A 20,964-nucleotide genomic window follows, 5' to 3' on the forward strand; every position below is an offset into this window, starting at 1 on the left:
TTTAAGTCGCATTTTTTCTGGCTGCTCTCTTCAGGTCTCCAGTCATCCTTTGCAGTGTATCTCTTCTCTCTCTCCTATGATAACCAGGTCATCAGCATATTCAAAAAATTAATACAGACCATTTAAATTCACTCCCATTCTGAGAATTTTGCAGTGATAATACCACTTTTTTCCAAAGGCAGAATACTAAGGATAATGCCTTAGTACAGTATTGCTGTCAGATGGGGCAGAGATTTAATTCCCTATTCATGCTCAACTTTTTGAACCACAAACACAGTTGTACCAGCCTGTTACTTTTGTTAGGGATTCTGAATGCTTTTATTATGGCACAGAAGTCATCTCACAAGATACTGTCATCTGCGTCCTTAAACTCAATAAAAGCTATGTATAGATTCTGATCATATTCCCATCTTTTCTCAGATAGTTGACAAATTGAAAATATCTGATCCACAATGAACCTATTTTTTTGGAATTCACACTGATAATCTATTTTCTGTGCAAAGAGTAAGACCTGGTCTACACTAAAGAGTTAGGTTGAAGGAAGCTGCCTTAAATTGACCTGTTAATATATGTGTCTATACTACTGGGTCCTTTACACTGACCTACGTCACCTTGAATGTTGACTTCTGTAATCCATCTCCACGAGAGGCGTAGCGCTTAATTTGATTTTTATGGGTCGACTGTGAGGTAGTGCAGATGGCAGTGTTGTGTAATATGAGTTAATTGGCCTCTAGGTGGTGTCCCACAATGCTCGTCTGTGACTGCTTTGGAGATCATTCTCAATTCTGTTGCACTGCAGCCAGGTACACAGGAAACAGCCCCTCCCCTGCTAAAGCCCCAGGACTTTTTTATTTCCATTTTCTGTTCGATCAGCATTGGGAGCATGCCAGCTTGAGCACAGCTGATCATGGAGACTACACACCCCAAATGCACTCCAGCTTGGTTTGCGCAGGAGGTGGTGGATCTCATCGCTTTGTGGGGAAAAGAGTCTGTGCAGGCAGAGCTCCAATCCCGCAGAAGAAATGCTGACATCTATGCAAAGATCACTTGTGGAATGGGGGAAAAGGGCTACACAAGGGGGACACAGCCATGTGAAAATAAAAGAACTTGGCCAAGCGTACCAGAAAGCAAGCGAGGCGAACAATTGTTCTGGTGCTGAACCCCACACATGCTGGTTCTACAATGAGCTGCATGTGATTCTCAAGGGTGACCCTACCAGCACACCCACAAGCAACATAGACACCTAACAGGTGTGAGAGTCTAGGGACAACTAGGAGGACGATATTTTGGAGGAGGAGAATGGAAAACAGGTGAGCGGTGGATTCATTTGCTCCGAGAGCAAGGAAATATTTTTAACTCTGGAGCCCTGTGGGTTGCAGGACATCATGCTAATGTGTCTTTACTGTGCTCAGCATGGGTCAGCAAGTAGTTTAAAGAGGCTGATAGGGGACTGGGGCCCCACATGAGAAAGACTGCAATTTGGGAGTGAAAATGTTCCCCTCCACCCTGTTCGTAAACAGCTTCCCATGGTGCTATGGGGAAGGGCCATTGTTCGACTAGCTACCTCTGCTCCCGACATTAGCCTGCCGTAAACTTCATTAAAAGTGCGGTCACTCATGACCTGTGGGAGGGGCCAGGACCACTCACCATAGCTGGAGCAACAAAACAGCGCAGTAATGGTTACAGATTCTGATTACGTTATGGCTTGCAAATAGTGTAATAAGGTTTTTGTTTTTGTTTTGAAAATGGTCTTGCTATAAAAACATTTTATTCATGTACAATGGCTCCTTTATTTTTTCCCATGACTGACAGCTGGAAGTGTGTCCTTCAGCATGTCGTCAACACCTGAAAGCAGACTTTTGCTGAAGGAGTTTAAAAAAACAAACAAACGTGGGAGGACATGTTCACTGAGATGATGAACACTTCCAGGACAGCTGACACAGAGCTGAGAGTGTGGAGGATTTCATTGACCGAAAAGTTAGACATGGACGTGGAGAACCGGAAAGCTTCCAATGAGCAAGAGCATGCGGTGCAGGATGAGATGCTTCGGATTATGAGGGACCAAGCAGACATGTTGAGGCATCTGGTTGAACTGCAGGAACAGAAACAGGACAGTAGAATCCTTTTACAGCCCCTGGTGAACAACCAGCCAGCATTGCCTGGTGCAGAATCACCCTCCCTTAAGCGTTCCAGGAGGCATGGGCGAAAAGTTCATTATCTCTTTCACTTAACTCAGGGACAGGATATAAGGAACAGAAGGTGCCCATTCACAGACCAGAATGTGGTGTTATGTTACACAGCTGAAAATGTTTCTCCTGCTCCAACTTTACAACCCCTTTTCCCCAAGGTTACCTTTTTTTCTGTTCTCCCTTTTTATTTATGTTTGTTAAATAAAGTAAATGGGTTCGAGAAGTAAATGTTCTTTATTGAGTAGAAGCAGTGGGCATGGGCATGTTGTCTCAGGGAAAAACATACCATTCCATACTTTTGATTGGGGGTTGGCTTTACAGGGACAGTGATACAAGCCAGGTGAAGCTTTGGGAGAGCACAATGCCAATAAGCAGCTTACAGTACTATGACTCATAATTAAAACAGCTTTTCAAAGCCTCACAGATACTCAGCATCCCTTGCTGTGCTCTTCTTATTGCCCTGGTATCTGGCTGCTCAAAAATGGCTGCCATGCGATCTGCCTCAACTGCCCACCCCCTGGAAAATTTCCCCCCTTTCTTTGCATAGATATTATGGAGTACACAGCAGGCAGCTATAACCATGGGGATGTTCTCTTCAGAAAGGTCCAACCTTGTTAGTAAATGTCTCCAACGCCCTTTTAAACGACCAAAGGCACATTCAACCACCATTCTGCACTTGCTGAGCCTATAGGTGAACTGTTCCTTACTGCTGTCCAGACGGCCTGTGTATGGCTTCATGAGCCCATGAGAACAAGGGGTAGACTGGAACAACTATAGGCATCTCAACATCATCAGTGTTCTGGAAAAAAAAGTCTTGGATTGCAGCTTTTTGAACAGACCCAAGTTCCTAAAGATGTGCACGTTATGAACCTTTCCCAACCATCCTACACTGATGTCAGTGAAATGCCCCCTGTGGTCTACCAGTGCTTGCAACACCACTGAAAAGCGTCCCGTTCAGTTTATGTACTCTTTGACAAGGTGGGCTGGTGCCAAGATGGGGATATGCGTGCCATCTATCGCCCAACCCACAATTAGGGAACCCCATCGCGGCAAAACCATCCTCTATGTCCTGCACATTTCCCAGACTCACGACCCTTCATAGCAGAAGTCAGTTAATGGCCCTGGACACTTGGAGCACAGCAGCTCCCACAATTGATTTGCGTACTCCAAATTGAGTCCCCAGTGACTGGTAACTGTCTGGATTTGCAAGCTTCCAAATAGTGATCACCACCCGCTTCTCCACTGTCAGAGCAGCTCTCATTTTTGTGTTGCGGAACTGCAGGATAGGGGAAAGCTCTGCACAACGTTCCTGGAAGGTGGCCTTCTGCATTCGAAAGTTCTGCAGCCGCTGTTCGTCATCCCATACCAGCAAAACAATGCAATCCCACCAGTCAGTACTTGTTTCACGGGACCAGAAACGGCACTGAACAGAGTTCAGCTGCTCTGTGACTGCCAGCAGCAACTGTGAATTATTGTTTTCAATGGCTTGCAGCAGGGCTGCTTGCAGTACATCGCTGTGTTCCACGCAGCGGACCCTACTTCAACTCTGGAAATACTGCAGAAGGCACGAGGTGTTTGAGATGCTCACAGCAAGAGTGCACAACTGACCAGGGTCCATGCTTCTGGGGTTATGTCATATGCGTGGTGGTTTTAAGGTGCGAAAACCACTGGGTTGTTTGCTGTTGATTTGAGGGAGGGAGCACAGTGCATCATGGGATGTTGACTCAGTGTTCTCATTCTCCCCTATGACACTGTTTTGGTCCCATGAGGCGTTGCACAAACTTCCCAAAACACACTGCGGCATGTTGCACTTTGGGATAGCTACTAGTGATGTACTGCTTTGTGCATCAGTGAAGGCACTGCTAGAGAAGACACACCCCATCGAAACAGTAAGCCTGGTGTGGTCATACACAATCGACTTAATTAATTTTGAGGTTTGAGGTTGAATTACATAAAGTTGACTTCATTTTGTAGTGTAGATAAGCCCTAAAACTATGTAAGAGTATCAAAGATAGGATTTTATAGGCCATAATGAGGAGAAACATTTCCTTCCTCACAATAGTTTTTTAAATTCCATTTTGTTACCCTTTTTTTTTTTCAAAATTGGGCATATGACCAGCTGCTTCCATTCATTTGGAATTTTTCATCCCTCTAGACCAACAAAATTACTTTATAAAGATTTTTACAAGGGAACTAAATTCATTGGAAAAGGAAAGAGAGAGGAAATAATGAAAAGAGAAGGAATTGTTTCCTGTTTCCACTCTCTCCTCCCTCCGAAAAACAAATAGTACTGTTGTCTCAGGGAAGAACATGCCATTCCACTCTTTTGATTGGCTTAGTTCTCACATTAGATGATCTTTGGTTGTCTTTAGATGAGTGAATTCTGCAGACAAGTATGGCAGACTTTAAAGCAATGTTGGTTTAAAAAAAAAGGCAGCAGATTCTGAAGTAAAAAATATTTCTGCCAAAAATCCATTTCTACTACAGTACTAAAGCAAAATGTTCTAGATGATTTGTTTTCTATTATATGAAATACTCCAGTTGATCAAAAAAGAAGAATTATCTACAATTGCAATAAAATTTAAGCTCTCTCCTTCAGTATGTGATGAAGTTGCTAAATGGCAACCTGCCCTATAGAGGAAAAAGGTAACTGTGAAACAGTTGTTAGGTACAAAAACAATGTAACAAGGAAATAGCTGTTTTTAATTTGGAAGTGTTTACAACTGCTAATCTGCCACTCAATATGCTAGATAACCCAGCTCTGCATTTCTAATTGGAGGCAAACCTAGACTCTGTGGGGGCCCTACAGATGTCTCAATGGTTATTAAATATCTCTCTCAAGTTTTTGATGACCATGTTGATGAAGTAAGTTGACAGCTGCATGTAGATTTTTATCTTTGCTAAAACAACTGGTGCCCAAAATGACTCTATCATTAATATACCTGCCATACTTTCACTCAGCAATGATGTTAATGTTGAACAGCCAGATGACCTCTCAAAGCTGTTATATTGGAATGTGTCTCTAGCTATTAATTTTAATGCATTTTCAGAAGCAGAATTGCAAACACAAGTTCTTTGCATAAGGGTGTTTTTGATGGACAATTCTGTGCATGTGAGCAAGAGTTGGGAAAAACTTGAACTCCCATAACAATGTGTGTTTCAAATTTGTGCAACGTGAACTTAAATCTTGAACTTGTTGTGGGACATCTAGATGGAGAATTGTAAATAGTTTTAAATCTTAGTTTGAGAGAGAAGGAGAGTAGAGAAGAGTAAAACCTGCACAGCTTCTTCTGGAAGGAGAGACTTACTAAAAAGAGATCCTCAAGCATTGCTACTTTTGCTGGTGATCACAAAGACTCCTTGTAGTCTTTCTATTTTCCGCTATGCAGAATATTTAAATAACTAATTTTTTTCCCCAAAAGAATGTTGCAGGTAATAATAGGTTAACTCTGTCCCTGCAACAAAACAAATTTTACAGTTGGGAGGCAATGTAGCTCAATCTTTATTAGTGTAAGTGTTGAAGTAGGAGGTAGAGCAAGTAAACTCCATTTGTGTAAAGCAAGATACTAGATTTTGCCCCTCAGAAGTCACAGGGGAACGAACCTTCTAAGCACAGAATGTAGTGATAAGTAGTGTATTTAACAAAAAAAACACTGTTAATATAATTTTTACTACTTCCAGTTAAAAAGTTTTTCCACTACTTCTGCATGATCATCTCATGTTTTGCTATATATTAAAAAAAAGTTGAACTAGTTGAACTAATTAACAAACTTGTGTTGATAGTTTCTCTGAATTGTTGGAATAATATTAAATGTTCTTCACCTGCTCGGAGATCTTATGGGGAAAAATCAAGGCAGTCATCCAAAAGAACATGAGGCATTATCTTGTTTGAATTGCTAACTAAACCTTTAGTTTGCTGTGTACAACAGTGATCTGTTCCAGGAGCAGCAACATTGTGAAGAACCACTGAGCACCAATAGCTGGATTTATTTTATTATATTGTGTTCTTGGAGTTTTATATTGTATACTATATTGTTCTCAGTGGCTCTTTTTCTACAGTTCAGTAGAACTGCTATACCAAATATGAAATATGTAAATCATTGTTTATTAAATGAAAAACACTGTCAAATGAAAAAAATCTCATTTCTGTCAGAAAATTTTTGAAGCTACTATTATTGCCCTAAAGAGCATAGCTAAAATTTTAGAATTCAAAAGCTATTAATTGACTTAAGCTCATGAAACCTCTTAGGCCCTTTTGTATATTTTACTCTCTGGTGGTGAGGAACAGAAATACAAAATTTCTCCATCTTTTTTAAGAGGAGATTTTAAGAGTTGACAGCATCCATTTTATAAACAAGACTGCTGATATACCATTATTGCTAATTTTAAATTCAAAACTATTTCTCACAACAGCTGTAGCTTGGCTCACTTGTTTATCTGTAGGGGCATATTTAGTGGTGTGCCTCCCAAGAGCTATGATACAGCAGTCACAGGCCAAGTGAGGGACAGAAGTGGCTTTACAGACCCCACTGTAAATTGGAGCAACCTCAGTGGCTGCTCTAGCTTATAGCAGCATCCTTGGAGCTGCCTATTGGGTGGCTGTCCAGCAACCCATATTCTCTGTAACACCTGGCATTATACTACTCCCCATCCTGCCGCAACTCACTCTCTTCACTAGGGAACGCATAGGACTAACAGGGTTCCTGTACTGGGGAATTTTTGCCTCATGAAAGGTGGTGAATATATAATTACGGTAAAGAGCAGTTTAATATTAATTAGTATTATAATAGAGTATAAAAGGAGTAGTTTTGTTAAATTGAAGGAGTGCTCCAATCAAGAGGGTACTGTTAGGTTCCAAGATTATAAGGCTGTATTTCACTCTGTTGTCAGCAACTAGAACAGATTGGACTCTTCCTGTTGGTATGCATACTTCCACCTTTTCATGTTCTCTGTATGTTTAAATATCTCCTGTCTGTGTGTTTCATTCTTTGCATCCGAAGAAGTGAGCTGTAGCTCAGGAAAGCTCATGCTGAAATAAATTTGTTAGTCTCTAAGGTGCCACAAGTACTCCTGTTCGTTTTGCAGTTACAGACTAACACGGCTGCTACTCTGAAACTTGTCAGCAACTGATCACCAATTCATGCACCATTTCATTTTTGAGTGAGAGTATAATTGTAGAGTTGTGTAAGTAGCTATTGTGTGCCTGTTTGCTTAATCATTTTTCTTTTTAATAAAATTTGTATCATTCATAGTGTTGTCTAGTGGTCCTCCACTAAATACATTTTCTCTAACTGACCTAGAGTCTCAAACCTGAAAACTAAGTTGGGTTTTGTTGCACCCTTATCTTCAGCAACTTAATATTATTTGGGAACATTTCAACATAAAAGTTACAAAAGGGCTACAGGGAGCCTAACTTGCATTTATTTTGCACATTTAAATTATAAAATGTAATTAAGTATTCACAGTTCTTGTTGAAGTGCAAAATGGTACCAGATTTCTAGGGAATCACACTCTGAAGTGAATGCAGAGCTTCAGATATATTCTCATTAGGAATCTACCATCTCAGCTTTTTTTGGTTTTGTGAGAACCTGACTAAATTTAATCTGAACCCTTGGTGTATGTATCTAGATGCCATGAATGGGAGCGTGCTGGGGAGAAAAAAGCCGTGGATGGCTCTGAATTGAAATGAGGTGAGGGGGAAGGGGAGAGGACTTCTATAAGATGATGATGATACATACAAGCTTTTCAGTCCCAATCCATTTCATCTAGGCCCTCCCATGAGAGCAGGGGCGGTTCTAGCTTTTTTGCCGCCCCAAGCAGGCAGGCAGGCTGGCTACCTTCAGCGGCTTCCCTGTGGGAGATCCCCAGACCTGTGGATTCGGCGGCTTGCCTGCGGAAGGTCCGCCAGTCCTGCAGCTTCGGCATACCTACCGCTGAATTGCTGCTGAATCCACGGGACCGGGGACCTCCCACAGGCGCGCCACTGAAGGCTGCCTGACTGCCGCCCTCACAGGGACCAGCAGGGCGCCCTCCGCAGCTTGCCGCCCCAGGCACACGCTTGGAGTGCTGGTGCCTGGAGCCGCTGCTGCATGAGAGTGTCTGCTCACTTCCATCCTTTGCTCTGAAAGCCTGCTTTCAGTGTTTCATTCCAAAAGAGTGTAGCTGTTTCACACTGTTCTCCCCACAACCCCAATTGCTAGCACTCTAAACTGGCACACTTTCCCAGCCCCTTCTGGGACCTATTCTCCAACCTTAACAGTGATATAGATTCAGTGCTGGAATTTTTTTTTTTTTTTTTTTAAACAGGTTATTCCAGTGATCTTTGTGAAGGGCACATTGCTGGTCAGCTTTTACCAAGTAGTAACAGCAAAGCTTTAGGGGATACTTACGCTGCTTGATCCTTAAAGCAGATTTTAAAATACCCTTTTTCTAATCAATCCACTTTTGTTGCACCTTTCCTTCAAGATCCATCTCCTAAAATGTTTATTTCTTCTATCCTTCTGATTTTCCAGCAGAATTATGGTTCTTTCTCCTTTCTGCTGCTGCTTTGCTTACATTCTTGCTTTCATCAGTATTGAAGAAGCAGCGGGTTTGTCTACTCCATCACGTGAACCAAAATGATGTTATAGAAATTTTCCCTCAGCCTCCCAACTCTGTGCCGCCTGGGCTAAAAGGAAACCTCTGTTTTGTATTTATAAGAACATAAGAATACTAGGTCAGGCCAGTGGTCCATCTAGCCCAGTACCTGTCTTCTGACAGTGGCCAGTGCCAGATGCTTCAGAAGGAATGAACAGAACAGAGCTAGTTCTCATTGATCCATCCCCCATTATCTAGTCCCAGCTTCTGGCAGTCAGTTGTGTAGGGACATGAGGTTACATTCCTGACCATCTTGGCTAATAGCCATTGATGGACCTGTCTTCTATGAACTTACCTAATTCTTTTTTTGAACCCAGTTATTCTTTTGGCCCTCACCACATCTCCTGGACAATAAGTTCTAGAGGCTGACTGTACACTGTGTGAGAAAGTACTTCCTTTTGTTTGTTTTAAACCTGCTGCCTGTTAATTTCATTGGGTGACCCCTGGTCTTGTGTTATGTGAAGGGGTAAATAACTTCCCTGTTTACTTCTCCACACCATGATTTTATAGACTTCTATCATATTTCCCCTTAGTTGTCTCTTTTCTAAGCTGAACAGTTCGTTTTTTTAAATCTCTCTTCATATGGAAGCAGTTCCATACCCCTAATCATTTTTGTTGCCCTTCCCTGTACCTTTTCCAGTTCTAATATATTTTTTGAGATAGAGTGACCAGAACTGCATGCAGTATTCGAAATGTAGCATGGATTTTTTTATAGTGGCATTTTTCTGTTTTCTTATCTACTCCTTTCCTAATGGTTCTTAACATTCTATCAGCTTTTTAGATGTTGTACAGAGGTTTTCAGAGAACTATCAGTGATGACTCCAACATCTCTTTTAGTGGCAACAGCTAATTTAGAACCCATCATTTCTATGTATAGTTGGGATTATTTTTTCCAGTGTGCATTATTTTGTGCTTATTACCATTTGATTTTCATCTGCCATTTTGTTGTCTAGTCACTCAGTTTTGTGAGATCTTATAATATTGCTTCTGTAACTCTTCGCAGTCAGCTTTGGACTTTACTGTCTTGAGTAATTTAGTATCATTTGCAAACTGTGCTACCTCATTTTTCACCACTTTTTCCAGATCGTTTATGAGTATGTTGAACAGGTACAGGTCCCAGTACAGATCCTTGGGGGACCCTGCTATTTACCTCTTTCCCTTATGAAAATTGACAATTTATTCCTACCTTTTGTTTACTATCTTTTAATCAGTTTCTGTTCCATGAAGACCTTCCTTCTTATCCAATGACTGCTTATTTTGCTTAAGATCCTTGGATATAGGGCCTTGTCAGAGGCTTTGTGAAAGTCCACATACACTGTCAGCTGGATCACCCTGGTTCACATGTTTGTTGACACTCTCAACAAATTTTAATAGATTCTATTAGTAGTTTGAGGGGAAGGTTAAAGTCTCACCTTCACCTATCATCTCTCCCTCGGTCCCAAGGAAAAGGACTGTCTACCAGCTTTAATAGTCAGAATTAAAAATCCAGAAGATGACATGTTCCCACTTTACTCTCAGATAACTAGGCTAATGATAAAAGAGGTTAACATAAAAGTAAGAAGTAGAAGGATAAATCTTCCTATTCCTGTCACAGAGACTGCAAAGTCGTTTCTGGCAGAGCTGGGACTAGAAACTCCGTTTGTTATGGCAGATCTGTCATCCACTAAGCCTCAGTGGCTTTCACTTTGAACATGCCAAGTCTATGTGATTGGCTATGCTATCTGTAACCACTACTCTAACACCTTTAGAGAAGAGTCAGGGACAAAATCCTGATACTGGACATTTCACTGTTTTCTAGCATTTGTGTAATTTTCTGGCATATGGTTACTGCTACCAGTTATTCTTTTACCTTTAATGGTAGAAGTTTGCACTGTGGATCTTAAGGTCTGGAATTCAAACTGTGCTGACTATCTCTGTGTGGTGGTTGGAGTAAGGTAGTCATTACAGTTGCATATGATGGAATTTCAATTTTTCCAGTTTTCATTTTTAATAACTGGTAATTTCAGTAAAGTCATTAAAAGTATATTGTTCAGGTTGCAAAGTCAAGCACTCAAAAATTAGGAAGTGCCATAATTTCATAATTCTTTCAGAATAATTACTATCTGAACATGTAATTCAAGATTATTTAAATTCAGCCATACATTGGGGCTGATTTAAGGTTGCATGGGAAATCTTAATTCTGGCATTTCCTACCTTTTACATGCTTGACTTTGCAGCATTAATGTTCTTTCAGTATAAATTTGTTTTGAAGAAATCCTAATGGAATGCATCAAGATACTACATATTTTTATGTATAAATGAAGTTTGTGACTCAGTTGCTTGCAAAAATAGTAGGTTAATTCCATAAAATAACTTAAAAAATAAATGTGTGTGAGTTTTAAGTAGGAATATGATTTCCAAGGTTATTCTAGGGAAAAGTATCAACAGTAGAAAATGAATTCTGTGTAATGCTTTGTTACATATCTTCTTCTGATGTATCTCTTCATTCTCTAAAAAAGAAGATGCCTGTAAAACTAGTTATCTCATATTGAGAGCACACATTTTGCTTTACTGTACTCTTTTTATAATGAATTACATTAATCAGAGCTCTCTAAAGTGGTGTATAAAGTCTGTTTGTAGTATACTAAAGCACACTAGTAAACTAACTGGGTTTAATATTTTTTGTGCAGTTTTCGTCCACCTACAGTGGATATTCTCTTGAACAAAAGTCATATAAAATATTATGTTGTGACCTTTCTGAGATGATCACTAAAACTTACAAAGACTTTCTTATTTTACAGGTCAACAGCAAGGACAGGATGGAGGCATGAAAGTACAACAAGCCACAATAGCTCCTGTAACTGTAGCCGTAGGAGGTATTGCTAATGCAGCAATTGGTGCTGTTAGTCCTGATCAGATCACACAAGTGCAGTTACAACAAGCCCAGCAAGCTTCTGACCAGGAAATACAACCTGGCAAGAGATTAAGAAGAGTTGCTTGCTCGTGTCCTAATTGTAGAGAAGGAGAAGGAAGGTAATGTTAGTTTGTCAGTTAAACTTTAGGCATCTTGTGGGCCTGCCTTATTTTGGGAGCTTTTTTTTCCTTGTATTACTGTCATGTTTTTAATCATGTCCATTGGAAATCATGCTTGTAAATGTTCTATTCAGAAAGAAGATTATAATCAACTTAATTTTACAATTTCATATTTTTCCTTAGAGAGCTGATAATATTTTAAAATACAATCACCTAACTGCTTAACTTTTGATCCTGTCAGAGGCAGCAGTGAGCCAGGAAAAAAGAAGCAGCATATCTGTCATATTGAAGGATGTGGAAAAGTTTATGGGAAAACATCTCATCTCCGGGCACACCTTCGTTGGCATACTGGAGAAAGACCATTTGTATGCAACTGGATGTTTTGTGGCAAAAGATTTACACGGAGTGATGAGCTGCAAAGACATAGAAGAACCCATACAGGTTAATCAACTGTCTGTATTCGATAGAGTAATTCCTTTAATGACGGTGACTATCGGTGAACAGTGATTTTAAATCAAGTTTCAAACTGTTTCCCTGCATCTGCATTAGAAAAAGATTGAGTTTAGGACCTGGTTAACTAGCATGCATTGGCTAAAAGCCTGACCTAAACTTGATCAATTTTCCTAATCAAGACAAAGCCTTGGGGCGTTTTTACACAGGGGTTTAATCCACAGTAACTCTGGTTGAAAATGTCTACATGCACACAGCACAATTTGTTAGAGTGTAGTAACTCCAGAAACTCTGGAATACTCTTTCAAAGTGTATTATGTTTAATGCAAAGTGAATTAGTGTGGTGCATTGTTCATGTGCACACAGTGCTGCTGTGCACTACTGTAGCAGTCCTCCAGCTGCTATCCCACACTGTTTGTGGGCATCCATTACTGATCTGTCTGTTTACCTGTGTGCCCTCCATTGCTCTCAGATTAAGTTGTCTGTATGTCCATTCTGTATTTAAAACCTGTCATGGGGCCAGAATTTGCCTGTTTACTCCTGGAATTTAATATATCAGCATTGCTACAACATGCCCCCAGCAGTTGCTTAGAGGTGTGCTGAGATACTAGATCTTATCGTTCTCTGGGGAGCAAACTCTTGTGAAATAAAGATGTGTTTGTGGATTTTATCAAGTAGATGTCCATGAGGGGTCATGACCAGGACACCATTGCCAGATAAAGAGCAAACAGCTAAGAGGATTTACATTAAAATGAGGGATCCCATGAAGTGGTCTAGCAATGGAAATGTAATCTGTCCATATTTTGAGGAGCTGGACAGTATTTGATTAATTACACCACTGCTGAACTCAGATTGGTTGCGGACCCTGCTGCCTCCCCTATAGCCTTCCTCTGAGGACAAGCAGCAAGAGTCATCAGAGGAGGATTTACATTAAAATAAGGGATCCCACAAGCCCCGTCAGGTGCGTCCTGTGGGGCAGAAGCCCTAGCCCTACCACCCCACCACACACATCCTGGCTCTTGAACTTCTGAAGATTGTCATATACACTTCGGAGGGTCAGTAAGTTCTTCTTTGATGCTGGTTCCTATGTGGATTCCAAACATGGAAGAGTAGCAAGCAGCTGTCACCATGAAGGTAGGCGCAAGGACTCTGGAAAAGACCAAGTCTGTGGGATAGCATGACCGACTGCCACATTCATCGTTGTAGAGGGAGCAATGGCGAAATGAGTGGAGAAAGGTGTGTATGGAAGACCAATTGGCAGCTCAACAAATGTTCTGCTGTGGAATGTTGGTGACGAAGGCCAACGTGGCGGCGTATGCCTGCATGGAGTGGGCCATGATTCCCAGTGGAAGTGGAATGCCAGCTAGCTCGTCGCAGTTCGCGGTGCAGCGGGAGATCCACTTAGAAGCACCGGTGGGATTTGCGGAAGCCGCAAGTGCAGTGTAGATAAAAGGTGAGCACTCTGCAGACATCAAGGGAATGGAAAGCGTGCTCCATGGGTGAGGCATGAGGTGTGGGTAAAAGACTGGAAGGTGTATACTTTGGTTGAGGTGGAAGGAGGAAGCCACCTTGGGTAGAACCTTGGGGTGTAGACATAAGGATACTTTGTCCTTATGGAAGACAGTGAACGGTGGATCTGCCATTATGGCTACCAGTTCACTGATACAGCAAGCAAAAGTGATGGCCACCAAGATGATGACCTTCATGGAGAGGTGAGGGAGGGAGCAGGTAGCGAGGGACTTTGGTAAGAGTACGGAGGACAAAGTTGAGATCCCATAGTGGGGTGGGCCTTTGTACAAAAGGAATAACATTGAGGAGGCCCTTGAGGAATCAGGAGGTCATTTGGGTGAGTAAAGACAGAGAAGCCATCCGCAGGACGCAGATAGGTGAACACAGATAGAGGAGTGTGCCAGGCCCGATTGGCGGAGATGGAGAAGGTAGTTGAGGAGAGAAGAAATGAAGACAGTCTGTTGGAATGTGGCAGTGTTGGGCCCAGGCAGTAAAGCTATGCCACTTAGCAGAATAATAAGTGTGAGTGGATTAGCGTCTGCTGTTAGTGAGTATGTTGCGGATGGGTGCAGAGCAGGCCTGGTCTGCATATGATCCCCAACCAAATACCAGGCCAAGTGAAGAGGGCGCGGGTTGGGGTGTCATAGTCGGCTGTGGTCTTGTGTCAGGAGATCTGGGATGGTGGGGAGGAGGATCGGGGGGCGAGAGGAGAGGTGGAGGAGATCAGTGTTCCAGTACTGGTGAGGCCAGGAGGGAACTAGGAGGATTACTGGAGGTTCTTTGAGATGTGTGGTCCCTATTTGGATTCAAATTCTGCCCTCCTTCCCCTCTGTTCCGGGCTTTTCTGTTGCTGAGTAAGAGAGAACTGGAGTGGCGTCAACCTGTGCAGCCTCTTAAAGCCTCAGATGCACCATGTGGCTGATGGATGATGCACACACAGATCAATGGACACGACTGTGAACAGTTCTGGCGCATGGCGCCATATGCACATTACGATTGGAATCTAGATAAAGACCACACATCTCAAAGAACCTCCAGTTATAGTAAGTAACCTTCTCTTTAGCCACCCCTGCTATATGGCATCATTAACCACAGCAGCAGAGGATAAGGCAGCTCTCCAAGTATAACTGGAGCAATCTCTACACCATTAATGCCTGTAGTGATCCTGGCAGCAAACTGTCTTTGATTCATTTAGGTAAATCCAACTGAATTCCAAAAGAGCCTAGCATCATGGACCTTTCCAAATCACCCTCCTTTTATGTTTATAAACCTGCCTCGGTGGTCAACCAGCCCTTGGAGCACCATGGATAAGGCGGCAAGTCTGTCACAGAGGTTGTGGAAGTCACAGATTTCCTTACTTCACCAACATCTGGCTCAGAAGATCCCGTGGAAAGGAGATCTGCAGGCCAGCACCATCCTAATTGGCCATCCAGCACTCCAAAGGAACCCCTGAATCTCTTCAGAGGGATGGCTGTCCTCAATCTTTAGGGGACAGTATGGAAGCTACCTGGGTCCCCTTTCAGCAGTTTTTATCTAGTATTTTAGTCATGTTCTTCTTCCATCCACTGCTAGGTTCTAAGTTTATGAAAGAGAATTCTTATTGAGAAGCTAAAATTCAGACCCTGCACGGAATAATCACAGCAGAGGAAATATAGGCTGCAAGCATAGCTGCTGAAAGCATTTTAAAAGGGAAGAGATTCAATGGATCTGGAAATCAGACATTTAGAGAAAATAAGGTTGTATCTATTTTGCAATTTTAGATACATCCAAACACTTTTAAAATGTTTTTGAATGGAGGGCGGAAGGCTTGTTTGAATGACTGAAAAAAGTTAAATACCTTCAAATATCTATTTCACTGACATTTTTGTTTTTATTTTAAATTAGGTGAAAAAAGATTTGAGTGCCCCGAATGCTCTAAGAGGTTTATGCGGAGTGACCATCTCTCCAAACATGTCAAAACTCATCAGAACAAGAAAGGTGGTGGAACAGCCCTTGCTATTGTTACTTCAGGAGAACTGGACTCTTCAGTTACTGAGGTTCTTGGCTCTCCAAGAATTGTCACAGTTGCAGCCATTTCTCAAGATTCAAACCCAGCAACCCCTAATGTTTCAACAAACATGGAAGAATTCTGAAAGGATCATTTATACGGACACCTAGTGCTGCACTTAAGTTTACATACCTTTCATGATATGGAAGTGGGCTGGTAAAGTGGATTACAGAGCAGGAAATCATGTTTTCAGTCTTGACTTCTGTAAGTATTCCAAGTTGGAGGGTCAGCATGAGAAGTGTACACTGGTGCAACAAGACAAATTTTCAAAAATACAAACAGCGCAAATTGACATACTGGATAAACAGTTGGGGGAATACTGCTTCCATACTGTACTTTTTTAGTTATGTGGCTCTATATTATATAATTGTTTTAAATGCAAATTTCCCCTCTCTTTTAGCATTTGTGTGTTGTTGTGTTTGTAAAATCAGACAATATCAATATGACAGGGTGGATCTTGGTTAGGAGTGTTGTCATTTGGAGATACTTTGTTTATAATCTGAATCTGTAATATTTTCAAGGGAACTTCTTTTCCCATAAGGCACAACAAAAATGCATAAGAATTGAGTGGTAATTATTTCTTTGCTCAGTTCTGTGGAATCTGTAAGTTGATTTTGGCCGTCTTTTCTCAAGTTTAGACATTATTCAAATAGCAGTTGAATTTACATGCTGCAAAGCAGATCTGAGGTGCAGCTCAGATAATTTTGACCACTACATTATAGTAGTGGGTATAAATGACAATCACTGAACTCAGATTTCTCTCTTTCTTTGGAGAATTAAGAGATATTTAGATTTAATGTATACATTAGAAAAAATTAAACTACAGAAATATATTAACATAAGATTTTACAGAATTAATATCTTTATGTAGGCTAATAATAAAATATGGAAATTTGTGTGTTTAAGTTTTGATATTCCAGTTCATTACATTTTAAGATATCAGGAATCCATTTGTTAACTTGAGTCACAAAACTCATACTTTTGAATATTTAAATTTTATGGGAATACTTGGATATTGATTGGACAACTGAATTGTTTAATGAGTGTTGTAACTCATTCTCCAGTTCTGTCCTGTATATATAAATTATTATATTATGGTGAAGGTGAAGAATTCTTTATACTTTGACTAAACAGCCAAAGAAAAGACAAATTATGACATTTTAACAACAAAAAAGGTAATTGTAAATTAATGTATTTTTATTCTTTCTCTTCCTCTAAAGATTAATCATCTTATTTTCTTTCCAATTGTAAGTGCATAGGCTGGTAAGGAATATCCACCACCCATTTTCTTATATGATCAATAATTTTGAGCCTCCAGCCACAAGAGAGACTGGGGCAAAAAGGAATATAGGTATCTTTTTATCATACAGCAATTGATTTAAAAGGTTTGATTATATTTCCAATATCTATTAACTTAATAGAACATAATTGTTGGAGAAATAAAACAACTGAGCATTTTTATGTAAAAACTCCAGTGCATACATGGAGGAAAGATGGCCAAATATTTCACACTCAGGATTTTGAATTATTTCCCATAGGTGTAAATGGAATGTTTTACAAATTTAGCCATTTGGTATCTCATGACAGTCCATTTTTTTAAATTTATACATCAAAATATTTTTGTGATATAAAAGGGAGTACAGTGCAAGAAGGATTACTCTTTTTCCTGCAGGTTAAAGATGAACAGTTTATTTGGGAAATGTTTGTATGAGACACATAACAGAGATCTTGTGCATTCCGTCAGAAAACATACTTCTCATATGAATACTTTATCAATCTTGTGATGTTTCATGTATTTTTGAAGAAAGAAATACCAATCATTGTTTACACTGTGTACACTTTAGGCCAGCCCTTTGTAGCAAAATATAAAGCTGAAGGTCTTTTGTACTTTCAGTTTACATTAAAAGCTTTGAGATTAAAGGAAAAACAATTTTACACTGTGGTTATAGATTTCAAGTTTCTTAAAGCTTTTGTAGACTTGTAACAAAGTCTTTAAATTTTAGTTGGGTTTTGTACATTCTTTTATATATTTTATTTAAAGTGCTCTCAGCTGATGTATCAGGATTTAAGACATCAGAATCAATTAGATTACTACATTTAATACAAATGAACATTAGGTAGTGCTAATTGTTAATGTTATATAAGAACTGAAACATCAAATATATTTTATCATTACGCTTCACAATCAGTGCTATAAATTCCTTTATGCAAAGAAAAACTTTCCTAATGTTATAATCATGTTTCTTAGAAGTTAACAGTTTTTATAAACTGAAGGTATGAGCATTCTGCACAGCCATTTCATATTTTTTCATGCATACTTATGTATGCAGATAAGAAACTGAAGTCATTTTTAATCTAACAGTGAGTCCCTATTACAAAGGTATCAAAATCTAAATCCGGTTGACTTCGTAGTATCTAAAGTACATTCACTTATGTTAGCAGGTGCACATTTTACCGCTGGAATTAGAAACATTTTAACAGTCTGTTCTGCATACCATTCTGAGTCCACTTTTCTGTCTTAGAAGGATCGTAAATTTCAATGTCCTTTATTTGACTTAGTGGGATATAGCTGTTGTAAGTAATAGGGCACAGATGTGCAGTAGTATCTTGTTTAATGGCATTTCACTGTTCATTCCCTTTGCCACTGTTATAAAATTTTGCTTTATTGTAATTATCAGTGCAAAGTGTATTTATCATGGTAGAACTCCAGTGTTAGAACAGTTTTTTTCTTACAATATACATTCTTTGGTTAGTTTTGTGTATGTGTTGCCGATTACGTTAGAACTTGGTGTTAAGTCATTATTTATCACACTCTTTCACGAGAGCAGTAATAAAAGTGTGTAATTTAGGAGAAAAAGTTAATTTGTCAAACTTAGGTAAGCATGATGTTTAGGTCCTATTTTTCAATTTTATAACTTTTATTGCAACAATATTTGTGTTTAAGTCTTCATTTTAATGCCTTGTGGTGTTTTTTAATGCATGTCACTGAATTGTCATCCCGCATAAATTGATGTGCAGCATAGGGTATTAAATCTACATAATGATTTTGAAACAGAGAAATAGTTGATGGTAAAAATGTAAATGTTTTGCAAAAATTCCTTATAAAAAAGTTTTGTAGTAATATTTCACTTGTAAATTGTTTTCTAAAAAAATAGAAAAATTAAAAAAAAAAAAAAAAAAAAAGACAGAAATAAAACCAGATTTCCCACATTCTAGAAGTTAGAACTGAATTCTGCCAGCAAAGCCTCTAAGGCATTAATTTGACATTTTTGTATTGCTGATTTTTTTTGGGGGGGGGGGGGGGAAATAGATTTAGAACTAAAATTATGTACAAGTTGTTGCCTGCAATAACAGTTTTGCAAGTAACCTATTAAAATTCCCTTGAGTTAAAAATGTTTCTTCATTTCATTACTTATAATATGAAGCAGTAATAAATTATGTTTGAATGATCTGCTCATCAAGAAGAACAGTGGAAAGCAAATGCTCCTCAATGGAGAAGCATTGGCAGCAGCCTCGGGATGCGTGTAATTAAGACCTACACTTGCTGGTCTGCGTTCCCCAGCTGGCAGACTCCCAGCAGGGAATTAAAAAAGCAGATTCCCACTCAGTGTGAATTTTGTCATGCTTGTTCAACTCGTTGGAATGGAAGTTATAGTTATGCCTGAACACATTCATTTTTATTAAAGAACATTACAAGAGGTGACTGAAGGAAACATTTAACTAAGATGAGAAATAGAAGAAACTAAGAAAAAAATGTGAGAATTGCAATTTTTTAAAAAGAGACGACAGATGGTAAAACCAAAATGTCTCAATTGTGTTTCAGATTAGAAATGAATAAAACAAATGTACTTTTTCCATAAGAAGGATGAAGGTACTCACTTGAGTTGTCCAAAAATTATGCTAGATTTTACTTTGTTTCAGTGACATAGGTGGATTTGTGCTGCTGGAAAACAAAGTAACAATATTTTGCACTTTCGTAATGCCTTCTACCCGTAAAACTTAAAGCATTTTATATTGAAATCTTCCAGAATTCCTGTGATGGACATACATAGTATTATGCCCACTTTACCGATGAAGAAACAGGTACAAAAAAATTGATTGACTTGCTCAGTGTTTCACACAAAATCTGGCATATATGGGAACAGGGTGGATTTGATTTAATCATGACAAATCAGAGTCAGGAAGACTCGATTTAATCATGGATTTCTACATAAAAGTGCATTCGTATTGGTTGTTATAACCTTAATACATATTCTTCACAACTCAGAGATAGATGTAGGTTTCATTTTAGAAGGTACACATTATACATTTTTTAAGTGATTTATTTTGAAAACTTTTCAGATTAGTTTTACAGCTATAGCAGAAAATGAATGATTATTTCATTTACCAAAGGTAATCGAAGCAGATATTTATGAAGTCATTGGACTATCTCATTCAACTATCTCCAATTCAACAGGTTAATCATTAATATTTGAAGGATTTTCTTGTTATGCTGTATTTAAAGGAGAACATCACCAGACAGACATTTACATTGTTTTATTTAACTAAAACAACATTATGTATTCTGGATTTTTTTCTTCAGCAGCAAACATATAATATTTTAACAATACAAACATGAATTTTTTAATTTAGTTAAACATTCAAGTTTTTTAAAATCATGTTTGTTTTTGTTAAAATTGTTTTTAGCTAAAATAGTTAAATGAAATATTTAAAAAAAATTAAATCGAGTATGTCAGCCAGGTCAACATGAGAAACTTAAAATCTTGGCTTCCGCAGCTAATTCAGTCATCTTCACTTTCATTTTCCTGTTTGTTCATAATCTGGAAAAGAAAAACAAGCTTTCTTGTTTTTTCAGGTCCCAAATGATTTCTCAGTTTGGAATGAATTAGTCCAAAGTAAGAAAATATTCTTTCTACACTGGCCAAAGAAGTTACTGTTGTTAAAAGTGAGATTATCGCTTCAACAGTCTCTGAATCCAAGTGTTTAAGTGACTTCCACAAGTTCACTGGTGTGACTTTCTTTAAAATATCAGCAAACATATATTTCTTGAATGGTTCACCCTAAACTCTGAAGTTTATTATAGTTGGCATTATGGAGGGATGACTGCTGGATGTCCATGTC

The 20,964-nt window shown here is 39.2% G+C and overlaps 1 protein-coding gene across 1 annotated transcript in view; it reads left to right on the forward strand.

Annotated features, from left to right (window-relative positions):
• The window catches only part of SP4 (Sp4 transcription factor), a 44,570-nt gene extending 25,412 nt beyond the window's left edge, over positions 1-19,158 (forward strand). Inside the window, exons 4-6 of the mRNA XM_030550732.1 lie at positions 11,606-11,837; positions 12,079-12,278; positions 15,681-19,158. Coding sequence (XP_030406592.1) covers positions 11,606-11,837; positions 12,079-12,278; positions 15,681-15,928 — 680 coding nt within the window. The 3' untranslated portion in view covers positions 15,929-19,158. The remainder of the gene's footprint in view (positions 1-11,605; positions 11,838-12,078; positions 12,279-15,680) is intronic.
• The last annotated feature ends 1,806 nt before the right edge of the window (positions 19,159-20,964 follow it).

This window comes from Gopherus evgoodei, chromosome 2 (genome assembly GCF_007399415.2).
Source record: "Gopherus evgoodei ecotype Sinaloan lineage chromosome 2, rGopEvg1_v1.p, whole genome shotgun sequence".
NCBI classification, from domain to species: Eukaryota; Metazoa; Chordata; order Testudines; family Testudinidae; genus Gopherus; species Gopherus evgoodei.